The 19,770-nt window shown below is 33.9% G+C and overlaps 1 protein-coding gene across 1 annotated transcript in view; it reads right to left on the reverse strand.

Moving 5' to 3' along the window:
- LOC150099138 (tyrosine-protein phosphatase non-receptor type 13-like) overlaps positions 1-19,770 on the reverse strand; it is a 470,034-nt gene that overhangs the window by 158,744 nt on the left and 291,520 nt on the right. The window contains exons 20-21 of the mRNA XM_090403679.1: positions 8,941-9,144; positions 585-751 (exon numbers count right to left, since the gene is read on the reverse strand). Of these exons, the coding sequence (XP_090259805.1) occupies positions 585-751; positions 8,941-9,144 (371 nt within the window). The remainder of the gene's footprint in view (positions 1-584; positions 752-8,940; positions 9,145-19,770) is intronic.

Genomic DNA, 19,770 nt, shown 5'->3' on the forward strand with positions numbered 1-19,770 from the left:
ATATAGTTCTTACATTAGCTACTTTTGTCTGTTTAATTGCCATTCAGCGATCTTGGTGATCTTGTACTGACAATGTCTATGATACTTAGGTAAAAATTCTATGCAAATAAAAGTTATTTATGTAAATTCCTCTGTTAATATGCTAACATAAGGTATTTCACTAATACAAATCCATTCAGATATGCTAACGATTTAAAGGATGCTTCTTTTTATTTAGGTGACCTAGGTAGTAACATATTGGTCTGTGACTTTATGGACAATTTTAGGATTTTAATCACTTAAGGGTGTGTGGTGTTTTGATGTTAATTTCTTGTTGTAACAAATTATCTGAATAACATTGCAAGCTTCAGTTAGCAGTTTTAATTTTGTATTTTTGTGATAGATAATGAATGGAATTTTTCTTGATATGCCTGCTTTTGAAACAGCTTCTGAAAAACACAAAAAGAAAGGCTAAACAACCATCATTTCCCCCTGCTCCAATTGTAAACAATAATAGTAATAAGAATACTGAACCGTCATTCCAAATTTACAGTAATTAATGACAACAAGATGGATTTTTACAACTAAAACAACATATAATCTACCTCTTCAATTTCTTGGTTCTTGCTGCCATTGTTATTATCATCTTCTTTATGAGTGGCTCTGGAAATAACCATTTCCACTTCTTGTCCAGAAGTCTGAATTCGATCAACCACATCTAAATAGTGATATTTTTCGACATTTTCCCCATTGACGGTAATTATGTGATCCCCTATAAAAATAAATAAATAAATAATTATCACAGAGAGAGTGATAACCTTTACAACAGTTCCATTGACATATATTACTATACTTGGAAGAAATAACTGGAGAAACTATTTTGTTTCGTATTATAAGATTTCACTGACACAGCTGTTTCAGGTCTTACTACAGCAAGAAACTTCATATCAAGAAAAAGTGTATAAGATATATTGACATCCCCAAGTTAAATAACTTACACATCTGCTATAAAATTAATTCAAGAGATAACAAATCGTATAACAGCAGAGCATGCAAGTTGTCTAACATTGCACAGAATTTGGTTAATGTTACATTCTATAACAATATTAACTCACAATACCATATTTAGACAAAATAAAATTATGAATTTATTAAGTCTTCTGATATTTCTCTGGATTCACACCAGCATCTTTCAACACAAAAGCACATATCAGAAATATGAGGTAGTAAAAATAAGTGTGCAATGGTAATAATTCAAAACCAAAATGGAAAACAAGAAAATTAATGTCCTTCCAAGCATGGCCATGTTGGTGAAAGTGGGTGAGGTTACAGTTGTCTAAATTTTGAATAAATTAATAAAAATATGTGTACTATGATTAGGGGAGTGTTTCACTGCTGCTGACTCCAGTGCCGTTCAGATTTGTAACAGCTTTATGCAGTACTGTTTTTTCCATCCCCTATATGAAAGGATGTCCAAAGCATAGTCTGTCTAACTTGCCATAATAATACATATATTTCTTATACTCTTCAAGACAGATGTTAACAGTTCTTCCTGTCTCTCCAAACTATGATAGCTTGCAGGCACATAGCATTATACATTCCTGGATATAGTAAACAATAAGAATATATGCTATTATAAATATAATCATGTCAAGATTATACTTAGAGAGAGAGAATGGGAGAGGAACTGTCCTTATACCCTATATCAGGAACAAATTCCATCATATGGTATATATCCAGAAATGCAGAAAGTGACATATTCTGACGAGTCAGCTTTTATGGAGGGATAGACAGAAAGACAGAACAAGTCTAAATAGTTGAAAGATGCTAGCATCTATCTTGAAGGACATAAGAAATGTGCATGATACTGCTCATAAAGGTGAGTCAGGTTTAGAAGCTCATGCTTCGGAAACGTCAATACATAAGGGCCAACAAAGAAGGAAAACAACACTACAAAAGTTGTTCAAAATATGAACATAGCTTAGTCAGTTTCGATAATGCTTTGGATGAAAGACCTGGATTTCAAGGATGTGAAAAAATTTTTTCAGGAGTTTTTCCTCCCAGAAAGTTGGGTTTTTCATGCAACAATTCGTTCTGAAGTCAGTAATCAACTGACAGACAAGCAGACTACACTGATAAAATTAAATGTCCTCTCATAGAATTAATGCATTAATCAGGTTTCAATCAAGCAAAGTTACTTGGGTGTGACAGACATTTGTACTTAAAATGTAAATGATAATGGGAATGTCAATGACAGCCAACAACCACAAGCTACTTCTATCTCTAGGCCGAGAGGGTACTAAATAAACTTAGCTCTTGCATTTTTTTTTTTTTTTGTATTGTTTCCTATTTATTTACAATACTTTATATTTCTGAGATATGCTCTTGTGATCCCCAAAGATGATGGCTTAAATCAAGTAGACTTAATGACAGTTTTTGTTGTGCCATGGTGTGAGTTAATAATATTTTAAAAAAAAGTAACAAGAACAACAACCATAATCTAAACCATACACACCTTTAACTTTTCACATGGGATGCTGTTTTTTTTTTTTACTTCCTTTTGTCAATAGTTAGCTTTCAATTATGACTTTGACCTGAAACAACTTTTATACCATAAAACTTGACAATATACTAAAATAAAAGGTAAAATGCAGTCACAACAAGACCACACCTTTCAAGCGGTGCATATTATCCCTAAATTTCAGTACTAATATATCCCTTTTAAAATTTGGTAATACCAGGATATGTCCACTCAGACAAAGACAATTTGGGAGAAGGCAAAATAATATCTCAATCACATATGAATAATTATAAAGGTATTTATTTTTTTAACATTTGCATTATAATAAAGTACACACACAAACACAAACGAAATTTTTTTTTAAATTATTAAATACATTTTTAGATATATAAATCCAATAAACGTACAGTGCATTTTGCAGAGGAATTTAATGCAATTTAGCAAAATGATCAGACTGCATGGTTCAAACTATTTGAATTAAAAAACCCTTTCATGCAAACTGTTTAAATGTAGTTGGAATGCAATCGTCCATCAAGCAGACACAGCCTTAATGGAGGTCAGTCGATATATACCAAGAGACAAGTTTTATTTAAAACTTCTTTTACATTTTTTAGTTATTGAATTAATGTTTTTGTATTTTGTTTTCTTTGACTTTATTTGCTTTGCTTTATGTGGATGATGTTATACTTCTAAATAAATCTGCTACAAGTCTGCAAGATTCCATGACTAAATTGAATAACTGTTGTAATAGATATGGTATGAAGGTCAGCAATAACATGACAAAGACAATGAAAATAGGCAGAAACACTGAAAATATCAACTGCATTGTGAATGGAGAACCTATAGAACAAGTAAAACATTTCAGCTACTTAAGCACAATTTTTAGTGAAGATGGTAAATTAAATATGGAAATAGACAACAGAATCAACAAAGCTGGTATGGTAGGAAGTCAACTGAATAAATTTATATGGAATAAGAGAGGAATTAGCCAAAACACTAAATTAGCTGTATACAAGACAGTGTTCAAACCAGTTTTAACATGGATCTGAGAGCTGGGTCAGAAGTAAAACACTTGACCAAAGACTAGAGACCGCAGATATGAGAGTCCTGAGAAAGATTACAGGCATGAACAGAAGGCATCAATGGCAATATCATATTAAAAATGATGATATTAGGAAAGAACTTGACATTGTCAGCATCCAGGAATGCATTAACAGGGATAATCTCAGGTGGTATGGTCACTTAAACAGAATGGGCAAAGAAAGATTAGCAAAACAAGTGTTCTCTGGCAAGTTAGCAGGAAAATGACCCAGAGGAAGACCAAGATATAGGTGGATTGATACGGTACAAAGTGCCTTAGACGATAGAAATATAAGATCTGGTAATGTTGGAGTCTTGACAAGTAACAGATTGATTTGGAGGAAAACTGTAGATAGGAAGTTAGTAATGATGTAAATTTTTCATGTAGTACTATCATATCCTGCACAACCCTTGAGGATACATGTTAGCAACTTGATGATGATGAGTTATTGAAAATTAATTACAGAAGGGATCTGCACTTATCTGCAACAAAAATATAAGTAAAAAAAAATGTCCTATACCTCTGGGGGAACGTATACTACACTTTGGGAAACACTGATCTAGATAGACAGCTTTATAATGAAAGCAGTCTTTCAATGACTTCAAAACCACCTGCCCCACAACACACATGCTTTTGCTGATGGTAGCACTCATTCCACTCATAGGACAAACCTTGCAGTGCTTAAACATATCAGGCTTCAAGATCACCTACAATAAGTGCTCATAACACTGATCTCCATGCCATTTTTCAATGAGACAACAACCTGTCACCTTCAATGCTTCGAAAATACAGTCTTGTCTCTCCCCACCTCCACTCAAAATTTTTTTTATTTATTTTTCTTTTGTCTGATAATGCTCAATTTAACCTTCAAGACCAGATCTCTCTTCCTGGACTGATTCTTACTCAGAGAATGAGTCTCAATAGATTGCAGTATGGTGGCTGCTCTTCTAAACACAACACCTAGACCAGGACCTAGGTCGTCTGCAGATGATTTGATGCCCACATCACACATGAATGGTGTAGCGTAGGAAGTAGCAGTTGCATAATCTCAAAGTCTCATAGTCTGCATTGATGCTTCCGTTTTGGTAGCCTCATAGACAAAGCGATCTGCCATAACAGTATGAAAGAAAAATGGCTAATGCTGTTTCAATGTGCGAGGCATGAATGGTATCATTGCAGTGGCTAGATACGATTCTAACTTAGAGGTGTTCAGTCACCATCCCACATCAAGAACCTAAAGTTGTTCAGTTCTCGATGCATGTGAAGCATGGCATGACCATGCATCTAGCCAACTATGGACTCTTTAATATGGTCAGCCATAAAAGACAATGACGGAGTCTGACACTTCGCTAATGACACTGCAATGATACCATTCATGCCTCGCACATTGAAACAGCACTAGCCATTTTTCTTTCATACTGTTATGGCAGATCGCTTTGTCTATGAGGCAGATCCAGCCAGTTGAACTAGAACCTTTTCATGATCCTTCATTAATTTGCCAAGCACATGATCAACCTAACTTATACTACCTTATTTCTAACTGCTATATCCCCTTCCAGCCTTATTTGAGAACATTATTTGCTATTTATATATATATATAATTCTCAGTCATTCATTAGTGGCACGGTCATCCCATCAAGTTCACCATTGGTACAGAGAGTTAGAAAGTAAATCTCTACGAATGCATGCAGAGAGACATGGTGAGAGCCTACATGGGTACTCACCTCCTCTCAACTATAAAAATGTCATCATGAATTGGTCTCACTTGCCTGTAAGACCAATTACTTCAAACCTGGCATACCTGTGTGATGGGCACATAGGTATGCCAGGGTGAGCGACCAACTCTGCATTTCTAAGAGTAGTACTTGGCATTCTCTCTATGGGATCTTCTCTATAAATGGAGGAGTGTCGGACCTATCTTTCCAACAGGAGTTTTATAAACACAGGCTTATTTCGAACCAGAGCTCTGTCCATCTAAATGGCATCCACCTCAATGAGAGAATACTCCTGCCAGATACCAGTCATCTTGATTGATATTCTTTCACTTAAACATTCAGATGAACGGGCAGAAATCAAATTGGTAACAACACCTCTGAATACTCATCAAAATTGCTTTGTTTTAATTACAGTCTGATTCCTCTGCTCCATGCCATTTCTGAGTCAGATGTTAGTTGCCAGCAAAAACGGTCACACTAGATGGACCATTCGGCATGCTGCACATTTTGGGCAGCATGCCGAATTCCACGAGAAGGCCCTGATTCTGGTTCGGGCTCAACAATTCCATCACTGGGTAGTTTTGCCCAGTGATTTCTACTTACTCTGTACAAATCTCAAATTCACTTAACCTTGATATCCTACTTTCACATCTCTAAAAATTCTTGATGATGTTCACAAGAGATTATCTCTTCCTACTGTATTGAAAATGGCTATGAAACATAGACAAAAATTCTACAAAATAAATGATTAATTATTGTAAGTGGCATCCATTATTGTTATTCTTTTGTATTGCATTGAGTATTTTTAGGACGCTCTTAGTGACACTATCCCAGATGAGTTAGCAGTACTCAATGGATGAGAGAGAGATTTGTAAGGAGTTAATAGCTGTTCAGAAGTAAAGTAATGCCTTGAGCAAAAGAGGAATCTTAATTTTTTGCCGAGGAGATAATGGTTGTAATGTGTTTTAGCCAACAGAAGCTTGATTTCAGAGTAATTTAATTAAAAGGAGGTTTGGGAATTGTCAATGGTAAGGCTAGTAGAATTTTTTTTTTTTTTTTTTGGGTGGGGGGGGGTATTAAGGCAGAATTGTGTTTTGCAGGAATTGAAATTGATAAGGTTATCCAAGCTACATCAGAAAATGCTTTGGAGATCAGAATTTAGGTTGCAAAGATTGGTGCTTGGTGAGGTGTGGTACAAAGTTTGTAAAGAATTTTGTACGCTGCAGTGTACAAAAATGTGTACTGGATTAGTGGTCAACTGGGGCAGGTCATTGATTAGAAGTAAGAGGGTGTGTGTGAGAGAGAGAGAGAGAGAGAGAGAGAGAGAGAGATAATAAATTTAGTTTAATCCTTTATCCAAGTGTGAGCAAACAAAGTTTGTGCCTGAAAGTATCTTCAGGACTGGGGTAAGGTGGTGCAACACCAGGGCGACTCCTTGCAAAGGTGGAGCAAGATACTAACACTCCTATCTCAGTATCTCCCATAATGCAAAACACATCTCCTTGCAGATATGTCTAATGTTATGCATTATCTCCACTTGGGCCTGGCTCCCACTGAAGAGACCTCAATAAAGGTCGAAACTAGTCTGGGTAGTGGCCCTTCCCTTAATGCATAACATTAAACATATCTGCAAGGAGATGTGTTTTTGCATTATGGGAGATACTGAGATAGGAGTGTTAGTATCTTGCTCCACCTTTGCAAGGAGTCGCCCTGGTGTTGCACCATCTTACCCCAGTCCTGAAGATACTTTCAGGCGCAAACTTTGTTTGCTCACACTTGAATAAAGGATTAAACTAAATTTATTATATTCTAACCAAGTGAAAATTAAACTTTCAACAGAGAGAGAGAGAGAGAGAGAGAGAAAGGACAGAGCCTTGTGGGACAAGCATTAGTTGCATAGAGAGAAGACAGCAAAGCGTCCACCATCATGTGCAACATGCATCCAGTGAGAAACTGGCAACCCAGTTGCATTATCACAGGGTAGACCAAATGATGGAGCCTTGAATATATCAAGTGTATCAAACCCACTTGGGATTCATTAAACATTTCCATGGTACTGATCCAGAGGCGGGTGACATAGGTGATAAGATTCCCTACTGATCAGCACTGGCAGTCGTTAGATGTTGTTAGTTCTTTCCATTATTTTGGAGAAGACTGAAGTGCGAGACTGAGTGGTAGTCTGATGGTAAGGATTTATCACCCTTCTTGGGAATGGGTTAGACATAGGTGGATTTCCAGGGTAGAATAGATACCAGGAGTAAGAAAGCATAATAAGTGACACAGAACAGGAGTCAACTTTGGAGTGCAAATCTTTAGGACAATGGGGGAAGGCATCAGGGCCAGGGGGACTTTTTGATATCTAATTTAAGACAGGATTTTTCTGATCATTTTCTGAGGAACGGTTAGAGGAGGCACTTAGCATTGGGTATATGAAATGGTTGGGGAACATTTACCAAAATCATCTATGCATGTATTTGAGGAAAGTTATGCCAGGAGATTGGCTTTTTTCTGTGGGTGATAATGCAACAGACCCATCTGGGGTGCATTAAGCTGTGGGAGCAGTGTTAAGACAAAAGGTGCAACTGTCATTTGGGCACAATGCAAATTTCCAGCCCTTAGCTGTTTGGAAAATCAGTTTTTGATGTGTTGATGATTTTCTTGCAGCAGTTTGGTGGAGTTCTAGATGACAGCTAGTTGTACTGTGCTGGGTTCTTTATTAGTACAGCCTTGAACCATTTATAAGAATAGCTTCAACTGCAGTTTTTACCCAAAAAGAAAACAAAATTTCACACACACACTCTCTGTTTCTTTGTGGTCAGCCATCACAAAAATCGCCAAACTTGCTTGTAAGCAATAACAAAAAAGCAGCCAGAACAATGAACCAGTTCACACAGCATGGGCAAGACTGGCATGGAAAAACTGCACATTCACAATGCCTATGGCATCATCTAGAAAATGTGAGCATGCCAAGTTCAGATTTCAGTTATTTTTGAGTACCTCCCCCTCATGCATAACTCCTACCTTTATTCAACCTTAGCATGTTCTTGCATCTAGCTCCCACAGGTGAAACCTCAAAGGTTGAAATTGGTCTATGTCTTGTCTGTCCAACAGTTTTTGATGAAAAACAACATGACGGTTGTTCTCCACCCTTCCTACTTTCACAATGCACAGAAATATACACATGAACTTTTTTGAAAAACCCAGGTTTTTCAAAAAAGTTCAAAAAGTCCGCATACCTCGTGCCTCACCAATAATTATCACACATCTCTCAAACCCCCACTTTTCCAACCCCCACCTCCTTTCCATGCAGTAATATATATATATCCTTCCTTCAACAATGAATGTATAATCGTCATACACCGAGATGCCACTGAAAAAGAAGACAGCCAGCAATATCCCACAAAGGTATGTCCGGTTTTTATTCTTCCTATATATAATATATTTTTTTTTCCCTTCCTATTTTTTTTCCTCCTACATATTCTTCATATATCTCTCCATATAAAACATCAGTAATGCCCTAGAATTTGAGTAAAAAACCAAAATGACATTATATAAAAAGGGGCACTCCTAAACAAAAATAGGCTAAATAGCCATAAAAATAATATTTAGAATTAAATTTTGTTAACAAGGTATAGCAGAGTTACCAGGTTCTAAAGCGCCTTCAATATCTGCAGGTCCTCCAGGCTTTACAGACTCGATATATGCTCCTTGCAATACAGTTTCATATGTATTACCACATGTAACTGTCATGCCTAAACCAATTTCTCTATCTTTCTTTAGTCTAACCATCCTGATTGCTCTATCAGTCCCAAAATCCAGCATAAATCCTTTTTTGTCCTCATTAGTTTCTAAAAAAAATAAGGCACTATTATATATTTAATATACATATTTGAAACAATGACATGAAAGAACAAATTTAATTTTGCTCAATTATTCAAAATTAAGTATTCATTATAAAACAAATCTATGAGGATATGCATATTTTGTGTTTGTGTGTTATATATATATATATATATATATATATATATATATACTGCTCAAAACAATTAGAGGATACTTTAGTTTCTGTTGGATAATTATAAATTTCTGCAAATAACTATAACTACTGGGTACTTTATACATGAATAAATATTTCTTACTTACGGATACAGTGTAATTGATGAGATATTGTTTAAATAATCAATATTTATTACAAAATTAACAAATTATACATTTTAGGGTGAAATCATTTTAACAAGAATAACAACAAGAATATCTCCTAATTGTTTTGAGCAGTATATATATATATACATATATTCTGAGTATTATATGTTAAAATCCATTGCTAAAGAAACAAATGTTTAATGCTGCCAAATTATTTGTTTTGAAAATATTTAACTGAAGTTTCAGCTTCTGAAGATAACACCAAAGAACAAATGTAATTAAATAATTGGGTTGATATTACACTGTACAGACAACAGAGAGAGAACATGGAAATTAAAAACTAACATTTGTCCATATTAGTTCAGTGGTTAGTGAAGTAGACCTAAATCATGTGAGCTGTCCTGGCTACCTTAGCAATATGACCTCTGAACTTCTAAATTATGAGATTTGGGGATAACTACTGTTACCCCAAAATCCCAAAGCTTCATCAATTTCTTGGAGTACAGTTCTCTGAATGTGGTACACAGCTTGTAATCTTTTTATCCTAAAATATATAGCGTTACAATTTTCGAATGTTAAGTCGACATCCATTATGTTTTGTCCATACTGTCAGCCTATTTAAATCATCCAGCAAGCTCTTTTCAGAACTTCCAGACACCCCCCCCCCCCTTTGTAGAAAATTCTGTTTCTTCCATCTGTCCTCAGCTTTCTTTTTGAGTGTGTTAAAGTGACATTTTTTCTATCTGGCCATATCAAGTTTCTTTCCCAGAGTAAATCCTTGCCAATCAATAATCCGAGAGCGAATCAATGAATATTTACATGCTGCATTTTGTATTGAGTTCACTATAGTAAACCAAAAAGGTGGAAAATTACTCTTCTACATATTTTGCTTTCCATACTCTTTCATATACCTTTCCAATTCTATGTACCGTAAAGTGACTTCACAGGTAAAATATATAGCATAATTCTGTATATAATCTGCTGCAAAAAAAAAAAGGTTTTGATAAAATCCTATTCAACAGGTTCACTTCATCTGTTCATACTCCACTGAAAAATAGGAAGAAATGGACACTGTTAAATCATCATGCAATTAAGTGAGTCCAAAATCTTCAGAAAATCCGACACATGATAGCTACATTCTGATTTTACATAACTGCAATGCTGAACATGCAGCCATGACATCTCTGAACAAGTCTAGAGACTCCTGAACAAATATAATGTTTCAGTAAAGAAATACCGTGAGTAGACATAATAATGAAAATTATAATAACAGAATTAACTCAAGTAAAATATTATTTATTAGTATAATTTTCACCTGAGTATCACAGGCATCTTCAGTACATGTATAAAGCTAATTAAACAATAACTGATAATTCCAAAAGGCGTCACCTAAGTAGCTAATGCAAGAGACAACTAAAAAAGGTGAATAAAATTCTGTCTATTAAAACACTGGTTCATTGGGCCCACTCCTTTTGTTCTTCAGACGATCTATTACAGAAAGAATTGCAATACATTATTCCCTCCTTTTTATCTAATGCACATAAGAATTCCTTCATCAAAAGATGCTTTGAGTAGTTTTTGATATGTCTTCCTCTTCAAATACAGAAGAAATAACGCATATTCCTATCCCTTAATGTGCAAGGCATTAGTGAACGCATAGCAAAAGTTTTAAAACCACTAAATATTTTTGGTGCCTTTCGACCAGTCAGAAAAATCTCCACCTTTCTCACTTCTCCAAAGGACAAGCTTCCACATCTCAGTTATCCAGGTGTCTACTAGATTCCTTGCTCTTGTGGATTATCTTATTTTGGACAAAAAAGATCTGTGCCTTTATTTGGCTAGAACACCACCAGTCTTATATTCGATACCTTGAACCTGAACAGTCTGGACTTGCAGAATATGCCATCAACACTAGACATAGAGTTCATTGGAACAAGACAAGAGTCCTTCACAAAAGTCATTTCCTCATGGAACAGCTTTATAAAGAAACATGTGAAACTTTCCTTCACCCTCCTAACTTAAACAGATCCGATGGTTTACATCTATCCCCTTTGTGGGAGATAGTACATTATAAATCAGCTAATCTTTCTTAACCTTTTTTAATTGTATATATATATTTTTTTTCTTTTAGTAAGTTAGGAATTTTATTGACCTTTTTTAGTTGTCTTACATTAGCTACTTAGGCGGTGCATTTTGGAATTGTCGGTTATTGTTTAATTAGCTTTATACATGTACTGAAGAGTGCTGTGATACTCAGGTGAAAATTATACTAATAAGTAATATTTTACGTGAGTTAATTCCGTTATTATAATTTTCATTATTATGTCTACTCACGGTATTTCCTTACTGAAACATATTTTGAGACAGAGAGTCTATTCCAAACATGCTAGATACGGTAAAGAAGGCTAAATGCATTAACAGAATAATATTCCTAAAGCACTGTAAGATGGCTCGGGTTATTCCTACCTGTAAAATAAAGTTTTTAGGTCCCAAAAAGATCAGCTGCACAAAGCTAAAAAATCTCTTGCCTGCTTAAATAGAGAAATTGTTGATATCAAGAATGCTCTAGAATCTGTATTAGTGGCTGAAACTTTTAACACTATTTTGCGTATATCTTCAACTTCATACCTAACGGTTTTTAATGCTTCTAGTGATAAGTTTGATTCACTGGTGAGACTCCCTAGATCCATTACTAATGTTAGTGATACAGATAGAATAGTTATCAATGTTTCCGGCCGTCCACTAACAGACAGCGAATGTTTTGTTTTATCAAAAGGACATAATTTCATCATTGCTCCGAATAAGGTACCCCTGATGGATTTTTTTCATAATATAGACAGAGGTATTCGATCCTTATCCCAAAAACAGCCAACAGGATGTGTTTTTAATGTGCAAAAATTCTTTTTAATGCCAAGCCTCCTCGTCCTAATATATCTTATTCTGAATTTAAAGCACTGAAATCACTGAAGAATAATAATAATTTAATTATTACAAAAGCTGACAAAGGGAAGGCTGTAGTTATTCAAGATAAAAAAGAATATGAGGGAAAAATGTCTCTATTACTCCACGACTATTCAAGTTACCGGCCCCTCACATCGGATCCTACTGGGAGTCAATTGAAAAGACTCAATTCTCTTATAGATAATGTATCTACATGGGATGAAGATCAAAAGAAAAAACTTAAAACATTCTTCAGTCATCCACCTAGATTGCATGGTCTTCCAAAAGTTCATAAACCAGGTATTCCGTTGACGCGAGTTGTAGTTTGTATAGGTTGTCCCATTTATAAAATCTCTAAATTTTTATCAAATTTACTCACTTCTTCAACTAGAAGAACTAATACTTATATAAAAAATACTTTGGGTTTCAAAAATAAAATTTCGGATTTTCATTTGGACGTTTCGGATATTATGATTAGTTTAGATGTTGTTTCATTATTTACTAAAGTTCCTTTATCTGAGAGCATTACATTACTGCAACAAGAATTTCCTTCAGACATCGTAAAAAATATTTGATTTCGTAATACATTCTGGTTATTTTTCCTATAAAAACAAGCTATGTCAACAAATCAAAGGAGCAGCAATGGGCAATCCTCTTTCTCCTGCTATCGCCAACTTCTTTATGGAGCATTCTGAACAATGTATTTTTGACAACATTTCTCCTAGGCCTACTCATTGGTTCAGATATGCAGATGACATTTTTGCTATCTGAAATGGCTCTTCTGATGAACTACAACAGTTTCACTCGAAATTAAATGCACTTCATCCAAGGATCCAGTTCACCCTAAAAGTAGAATTAAATAAGCAGTTAGCCTTTTTAGATATTTTAATTCTTTGTCAACCAGATGGTAACCTAAATATTCTTACAGCTACAGTATACAGGAAACCAACGTTCACAGGTCATTATATTCTTAAAGAATCAGCCCATCATCCATGTCAAAAAACAGGAATTATAAAACCTCATCAGAAGAGCAAAAACTAATTGTTCTACCTTTGATTATCTACAGAAAGAACTTTTTACTATCGAACAACACATGAAACTCAATGGCTTTTCTGAAAAAAGTACTCAACATCTCAATTCTTATAATTCTCCACAAAACAACAAAGTTTCAATACGTCGAGTGCCAATTCCTTATATCTCTGGTATTTCAGAACCTATCGCAAGAATTTTAAAGAAATATGATTTAACAGCTACTTATTCATCTATTAACAAATTGTCTTCTTATTTTCCTTCTCCTAAAGACAAACGCTCAACTTTATCTCTTCCTGGAGTTTATCAAATTCCGTGCAACTGTGATCTATCCTATTTTGGACAGACTGGACGTTCTCTTGAAAAAAGAATCCAAGAACATCAATCCTCCATTCTTCACAACAAACCTGAAAAGTCTGGATTGGCTCAGCACAGAATTGAAACTGACCACAACATCCTTTGGTCCAGGACTCACCTCTTACATAGATCCCGTTATAGGTTTGAACGTTTGTTCAAGGAAAGCGTGGAGGCCTTGCTCCATCGTCCCAACCTGAATCGTAATGACTGTATATCTATAACAAAAATCTGGGAAAGTCTAATCAAGATTACTCGTTATTTTTTTTTAATCATGTCTCCACTTCAAAATATTCCATTTCATACTTAGTGATATAACATCATGCGGCTTGTTCTATTTTAAATGATCTATTGTTAATATTCTAGCTTATATTTTTTATAACTGTTCTTGTAATACCACTGAGGATGGTCTGCTATTTCCAGACCGAAATATCTGGTTAATTAAATATCCTTCTTGTGTTTATGTGCATTTATCATCCAAATGGTAACCTACATTTCTCAGTCTATAGGAAGAAGACTCATACAGGCCATTATATCCATGCTGAATCTCATCACCATCCCAGTTAAAAGGCAGGAACTATTAAAACACTGGTTCATCGGGCCCACTCCTTTTGTTCTTCAGATGATCTATTATAGAAAGAATTGCAATACATTATTTCCACCTTTTTATCTAAAGGATATAAGAATTCTTTCATCAAAAGAGCTTTGAGTAGTTTTGATATGTTTTCCTCTTCAAATACAGAAGAAATAATGCATATTCCTATCCCTTATGTGCAAGGCATTAGTGAACGCATAGCAAAAGTTTTAAAACCACTAAATATTTTTTGTGCCTTTCGACCAGTCAGAAAAATCTCCACCATTCTCACTTCTTCAAAGAACAAGCTTCCACATCTCAGTTATCTACCAGATTCGTTGCTCTTGTGGATTATCTTATTTCGGACAAAAAAGATCTGTGCCTTTACTTGGCTAGAACACCACCAGTCTTATATTCAATACCTTGAACCTGAACAGTCTGGACTTGCAGAACATGTCATCAATACTAGACATAGAGTTCATTGGAACAAGACAAGAGTCCTTCACAAAAGTTGTTTCCTCATGAATGGCTTTATAAAGAAACATGTGAAACTTTCCTTCACTCTCCTAACTTAAACAGATCCGATGGTTTACATCTATCCCCTATGTGGGCGATAGTACATTATAAATCAGTTAATCTTTCTTAACCTTTTTTAATTGTATATATGTGTTTTTTTTTTATTTTAATAAGTTAAGAATTTTATTGACCTTTTTTAGTTGTCTTGCATTAGCTACTTAGGTGGTGCCTTTTGGAATTGTCAGTTATTGTTTAATTAGCTTTATACATGTACTGAAGATGCCTGTGATACTCAGGCGAAAATTATACTAATAAATAATATTTTACGTGAGTTAATTCCGTTATTATAATTTTCATTATTAAGAAATATAATCATATGAACCATCAGTCACCAAAAATGACATTGTGAATGCTCTCTCTCTCAAATTTTGGACAAACTACCCATTTTACTGAGGGGAAAAACACCAGTACTATATCTTTTACTAGCAACCCCATATGTCTAGTCTTGCTCAGCATGGAGTTAACAGATCAGGTCAAATTTATTAAAAGAGCTCTGAGGCCTTATTTCATTGATCTAACTTAAATCAAAATGACTGCATATCTTTACCTCAGCAAATGTTTTTTTTTTTAAACAATAGTACATCATTAGTTACCTCTTCACATGTGATGCCATCTTCAGTGAACAGCATGTACCACTAAGGCAACATCAAATGTATGTTCTACAATTTGAATTTGCTTTATTTCACTGAAGATGGGTCTATAATTTTCAGACATGTATCAAGAGAAAAGCTGTAAAAAAGCTGTAAATCAGAGATTATATAGAGTAATAAATAGCCTATACTTAATTATAAGTTAGCAGTTAGAACTGAAGGATGAAGCAAATACTCAACAAAAAGATTTCAAGAACATAAAACCAGGTGTAAGAGAAAGCATGCTATCTCCTTAATCATAATCATACATATAAATCACATCATGAAGTGACAAATCTGATATCAAAATCAAAGTATTAGTACAAGTCTTCAGGACTCTTGACTAAAGTAAATACCTGTTTATAATCAATTTGGCATGAAAATCAGCAATAAAAAGAGGAAAGATGAAAACTAGGTAGGAACGCAGAAAATATCAACAGCATTTGTGATGTGCAGTTACTACATTTTAGCTGTTTAGACACTATTTTAATGAAGATGACAATTTAAATTTGGAAATGAATAAGCAACACTAGTATGGTGGAGAGCTAGCTGGAAAATATAAAAAAAATTAAAATAAAACTAGCAACACACAAAATGAAGTACAAATAAAATTTAACTTATTAATCTGACAGTCGGATTAGCAATAAAACAGTTGAACAAAGAGAAACACTAAATAAAATTAGCAAAGTGAACAGATAGCATTAATGGGACCATTATATTAAAATGAATATATTACAAAGTGACCTGAGATTATCAGCATATCAGCTGAAAATAATCTACAGTAATATGGTCACACAATGAGAAGGGTAATATTAGCAATAGGTATTTGTTTTCTAGAGAATGGCCAAAATCTAGATTGACTGCAATTAGCAGTGTGCCTAGAACACAAAATTATAAAACCTAACAGATAGAAAGCTGGTAATAAAGTAATCAATCAGTAGTATTATTGTAGTATCCTGTACACCAGTTGAGATCATCAGGAATATGATGTTGATAATGGTGAAAGCAACTTACATCTTTCTCCTACTTTTTTTTTTTTTTGAACCAAACATATTGCCTATCATGATATTATTTGAATAATAAATTAAAAACAAGCAATTTACACTTTGAAAATAAATATTACTGCTAATCACAAAAAATTTCATTCTCACTCTCCATAAATGAAATGTAAACAGTTTTTAGAGTTTCTGGATAAAAACAAAACACCAATTTCATTTATATTTAGCCACCCAATTAAAGAACCAATATAATTATTAAAATAAAAAGCTTATAGAGCGTCTTCCAAAATGCTGATGATGAAATGCAACTATGTATCGTGTTCACTATAGAAAACAAAAAAAAATGGAAAATTAGCCTTCCTACATATTTTGCTTTCCATATTCTTTCCAAATAATGACAGGAATTTTTATCAATCCTAATTTCAATCCCAATTTAGAAACTATTCATAACAGCAATCGTAAAATTCAACTTATGTTCATTTTCAGGCTATCCTAAACCTATCCCACATAGCCGTTGTAAAAAATCTTTAAATAATGAGGATATTGAAATCCAAGTTTCTTCTATCCATTCATTGTAGCATTATAGTCTAAGCAATCATTCATTTGAAACAATATTAAAAACTGATTGCGCCACACAAACTGTATATAAAATGAAAACAATATTACAATGAAAAGAATCCAAGGGGAAAAAATGTTTACTGCAGATAGCTCTTTTGAATCCACCCCCCACATCAACACCAAATGATAATTTATGCCCAATACATCTGATGTATTAAGTTATATGTCAAAACATAGGCAAAATGTTTTTATTTGATCGACAAATGCACAATCATCATTAAAATACTACTTTAATAAAATCATTAGCTTGAGACCAAAGTGTGAGAGATCCACACCATACTTATACAGAGTCTGAAAAGTTCCATGTTTGATCTCTAGAGCACATTTCCCTTAGCCCATGCACAGTACTAATGTACATATAGGTTTACAACCATTCACATAAAAATTAAGATAAATGTATATAAACAATAATTATATACCTGAAGAATGATCACTGGAAGTGCATAACAGAGATTTATTATAATAATCAGCAAAACAATATTGCACTTATTCACACTAAAAAAACATCCAAGCAAATATAGTTGTTAACTAATATTGCTCGACATATCTAAATTGTTTCAATTGTTTCTAAATTCATTTCCCTTCAATTGAAATAATCTTAAAATAATTATAGGAATTTTAAAATAAAATCAGTTATTATCAAAGAGAAGTGTGACACAGTCACTAACAGATTAGTGTTCTGTTAAAAGATCTGTCTGAAGAACTTATTTCATTATTATTAACAAAGCAAACATATAATACATTCCATTAAAAAAAAAAAAATCAAGGTTAACGTCATTACTTTCAAGGTTAACAGCAAGTATTGCTTGGTTTAAAGAACAATTTAAGAAATAACAGGAAGGTAACTCTGAAAATAAATACCGTAATTTCCAAACACCATTTTCTTCAAAACAAAGATATCCACAAAGGATTACATCGACACCTTAAATCTGAGCAGTAAGACCTGAGACGGTTGTATCTTGGCAAGCTGCCAAGTTCTTTTGATAAGTTCGTGGTGCGGACGCCGACAGCGGAGGAGTTACTATGGTAACACAATAAATATATGCAATATTTGCATTTCTTTTATGTGGATTTCTTAAAGAAAGGAAAATTCACAAAAAAAAAACACGCGATTTTTACAGCGTGACATACCTCAGTAGTTACTGAAATTTCGAGAGGCAATTACGAGGACTGTGTGTGTATACATGCGGTTCATGCCGTAATATCTACTACGGCAGTGCGTAATAAATCTGAACGATGCAAAAATATCCGCATTCCGAAGTCTAGATCAGTAATATAGTCTATTCGTACATTTAAAGTTAAACCCATTTTCATCGATAAGTGCAGAAAAACATAACAGAAAATGTGAAAGTGTGAGTAACAGACATAAGAATTATTTACTGCGAATACTTAAAAAAGTCTAGAGAAAATCTCTAGACTAAAAAATTAATCTAACATATCTAAGACTCTCTCTCTCTCCTTGAAATTTCGTCAACGAATCTACAATTAGCATAAACAATGATGGAAAAATAAAATCCTTTAAGGGTTAAAAATTAAATAAATGAACTGCAGTGCCGTCCTTTGACACACCGTGTCTCACTGCGGAAAATACTACGATCAAATCTGCCCCTCAAAAAAAAAAAAAAAAGCTAAAACTTTTATTATTAACAGGTGTTAATTCTTAATATGAAATATTTTATCAAAATGTTATCTGAACAATGCTAACAAGGACGATTATAATCCGTTAGTAATACTGTTGAAAAAGTTTTTGAAGTTTTTAATAAATCACATATGATAAGTATATCAAATACAGTGAAATGCAGTCAAGATTTTACACGAATTGTAAATGTATAGTTTATAATATCATATTTAATAGTTATTTCATTATGATAGTGCCAGACGAAATTAATAGTCCAAACACTTCACTAATATATTTCAGAAGCAGATAGCAACTCGAATAAGATTTTTGTCTGCATAAAAATACAACACTGAAATATTTTTCGTTCGATAATTTCCATACAATAAAAGGATAATTAAAGAATTCAAAAATGAGAACAAATTGCATTTCACAAATAATACTGTCTTTCAAGGTGGTTCTTTAACAGCACCGTTCTCCTTTGTAACTGTAAGATATTAACGTATTATTTAATATCGACACACACTTCAATTAAAGTGAATTACTGAAAAAGCACGCGATTGGCTGCAATTTAGAAATGATTACAATTATTTTTCAGATGGGAATTTATATTCTCAATAATTTAAAATATGTCAACCAAAAAGCGTCTCTAAAGTGCACCCACTTGCTTGTAGCTTTTTTAAGAATTTTTAGTGATTTCTTTTTTAAATTTCAATCTTATTTTTCTGACGAAGCAGTCGAAACCAGTGTGTTGCGACCTGTGGCATTTCACTCTTTCTTCAGAACTCAGCCATCCATTTTAAGCCGATTAATCAGAAATTGTCAAGGGGATCTTAAAAAGCAGCGTAAAAAACTGCATTCCAGCGGTTGTCAAAAACGGTTGAACGATGCAGGAGAAGGAGGGATAAACCTATTTGCTATTTTCAGAGGGCTCTGATTCTTTCATTAGTTGAATTTTATTACTTCAAATTTGACAGGCCATGTCTCGTTCAATATTT

The sequence above is a fragment of the Typopeltis vanoorti genome, chromosome 14, assembly GCF_054136105.1.
Source record: "Typopeltis vanoorti isolate ZY-2024b chromosome 14, IOZ_Tvanoo_1.0, whole genome shotgun sequence".
NCBI lineage: Eukaryota > Metazoa > Arthropoda > Arachnida > Uropygi > Thelyphonidae > Typopeltis > Typopeltis vanoorti.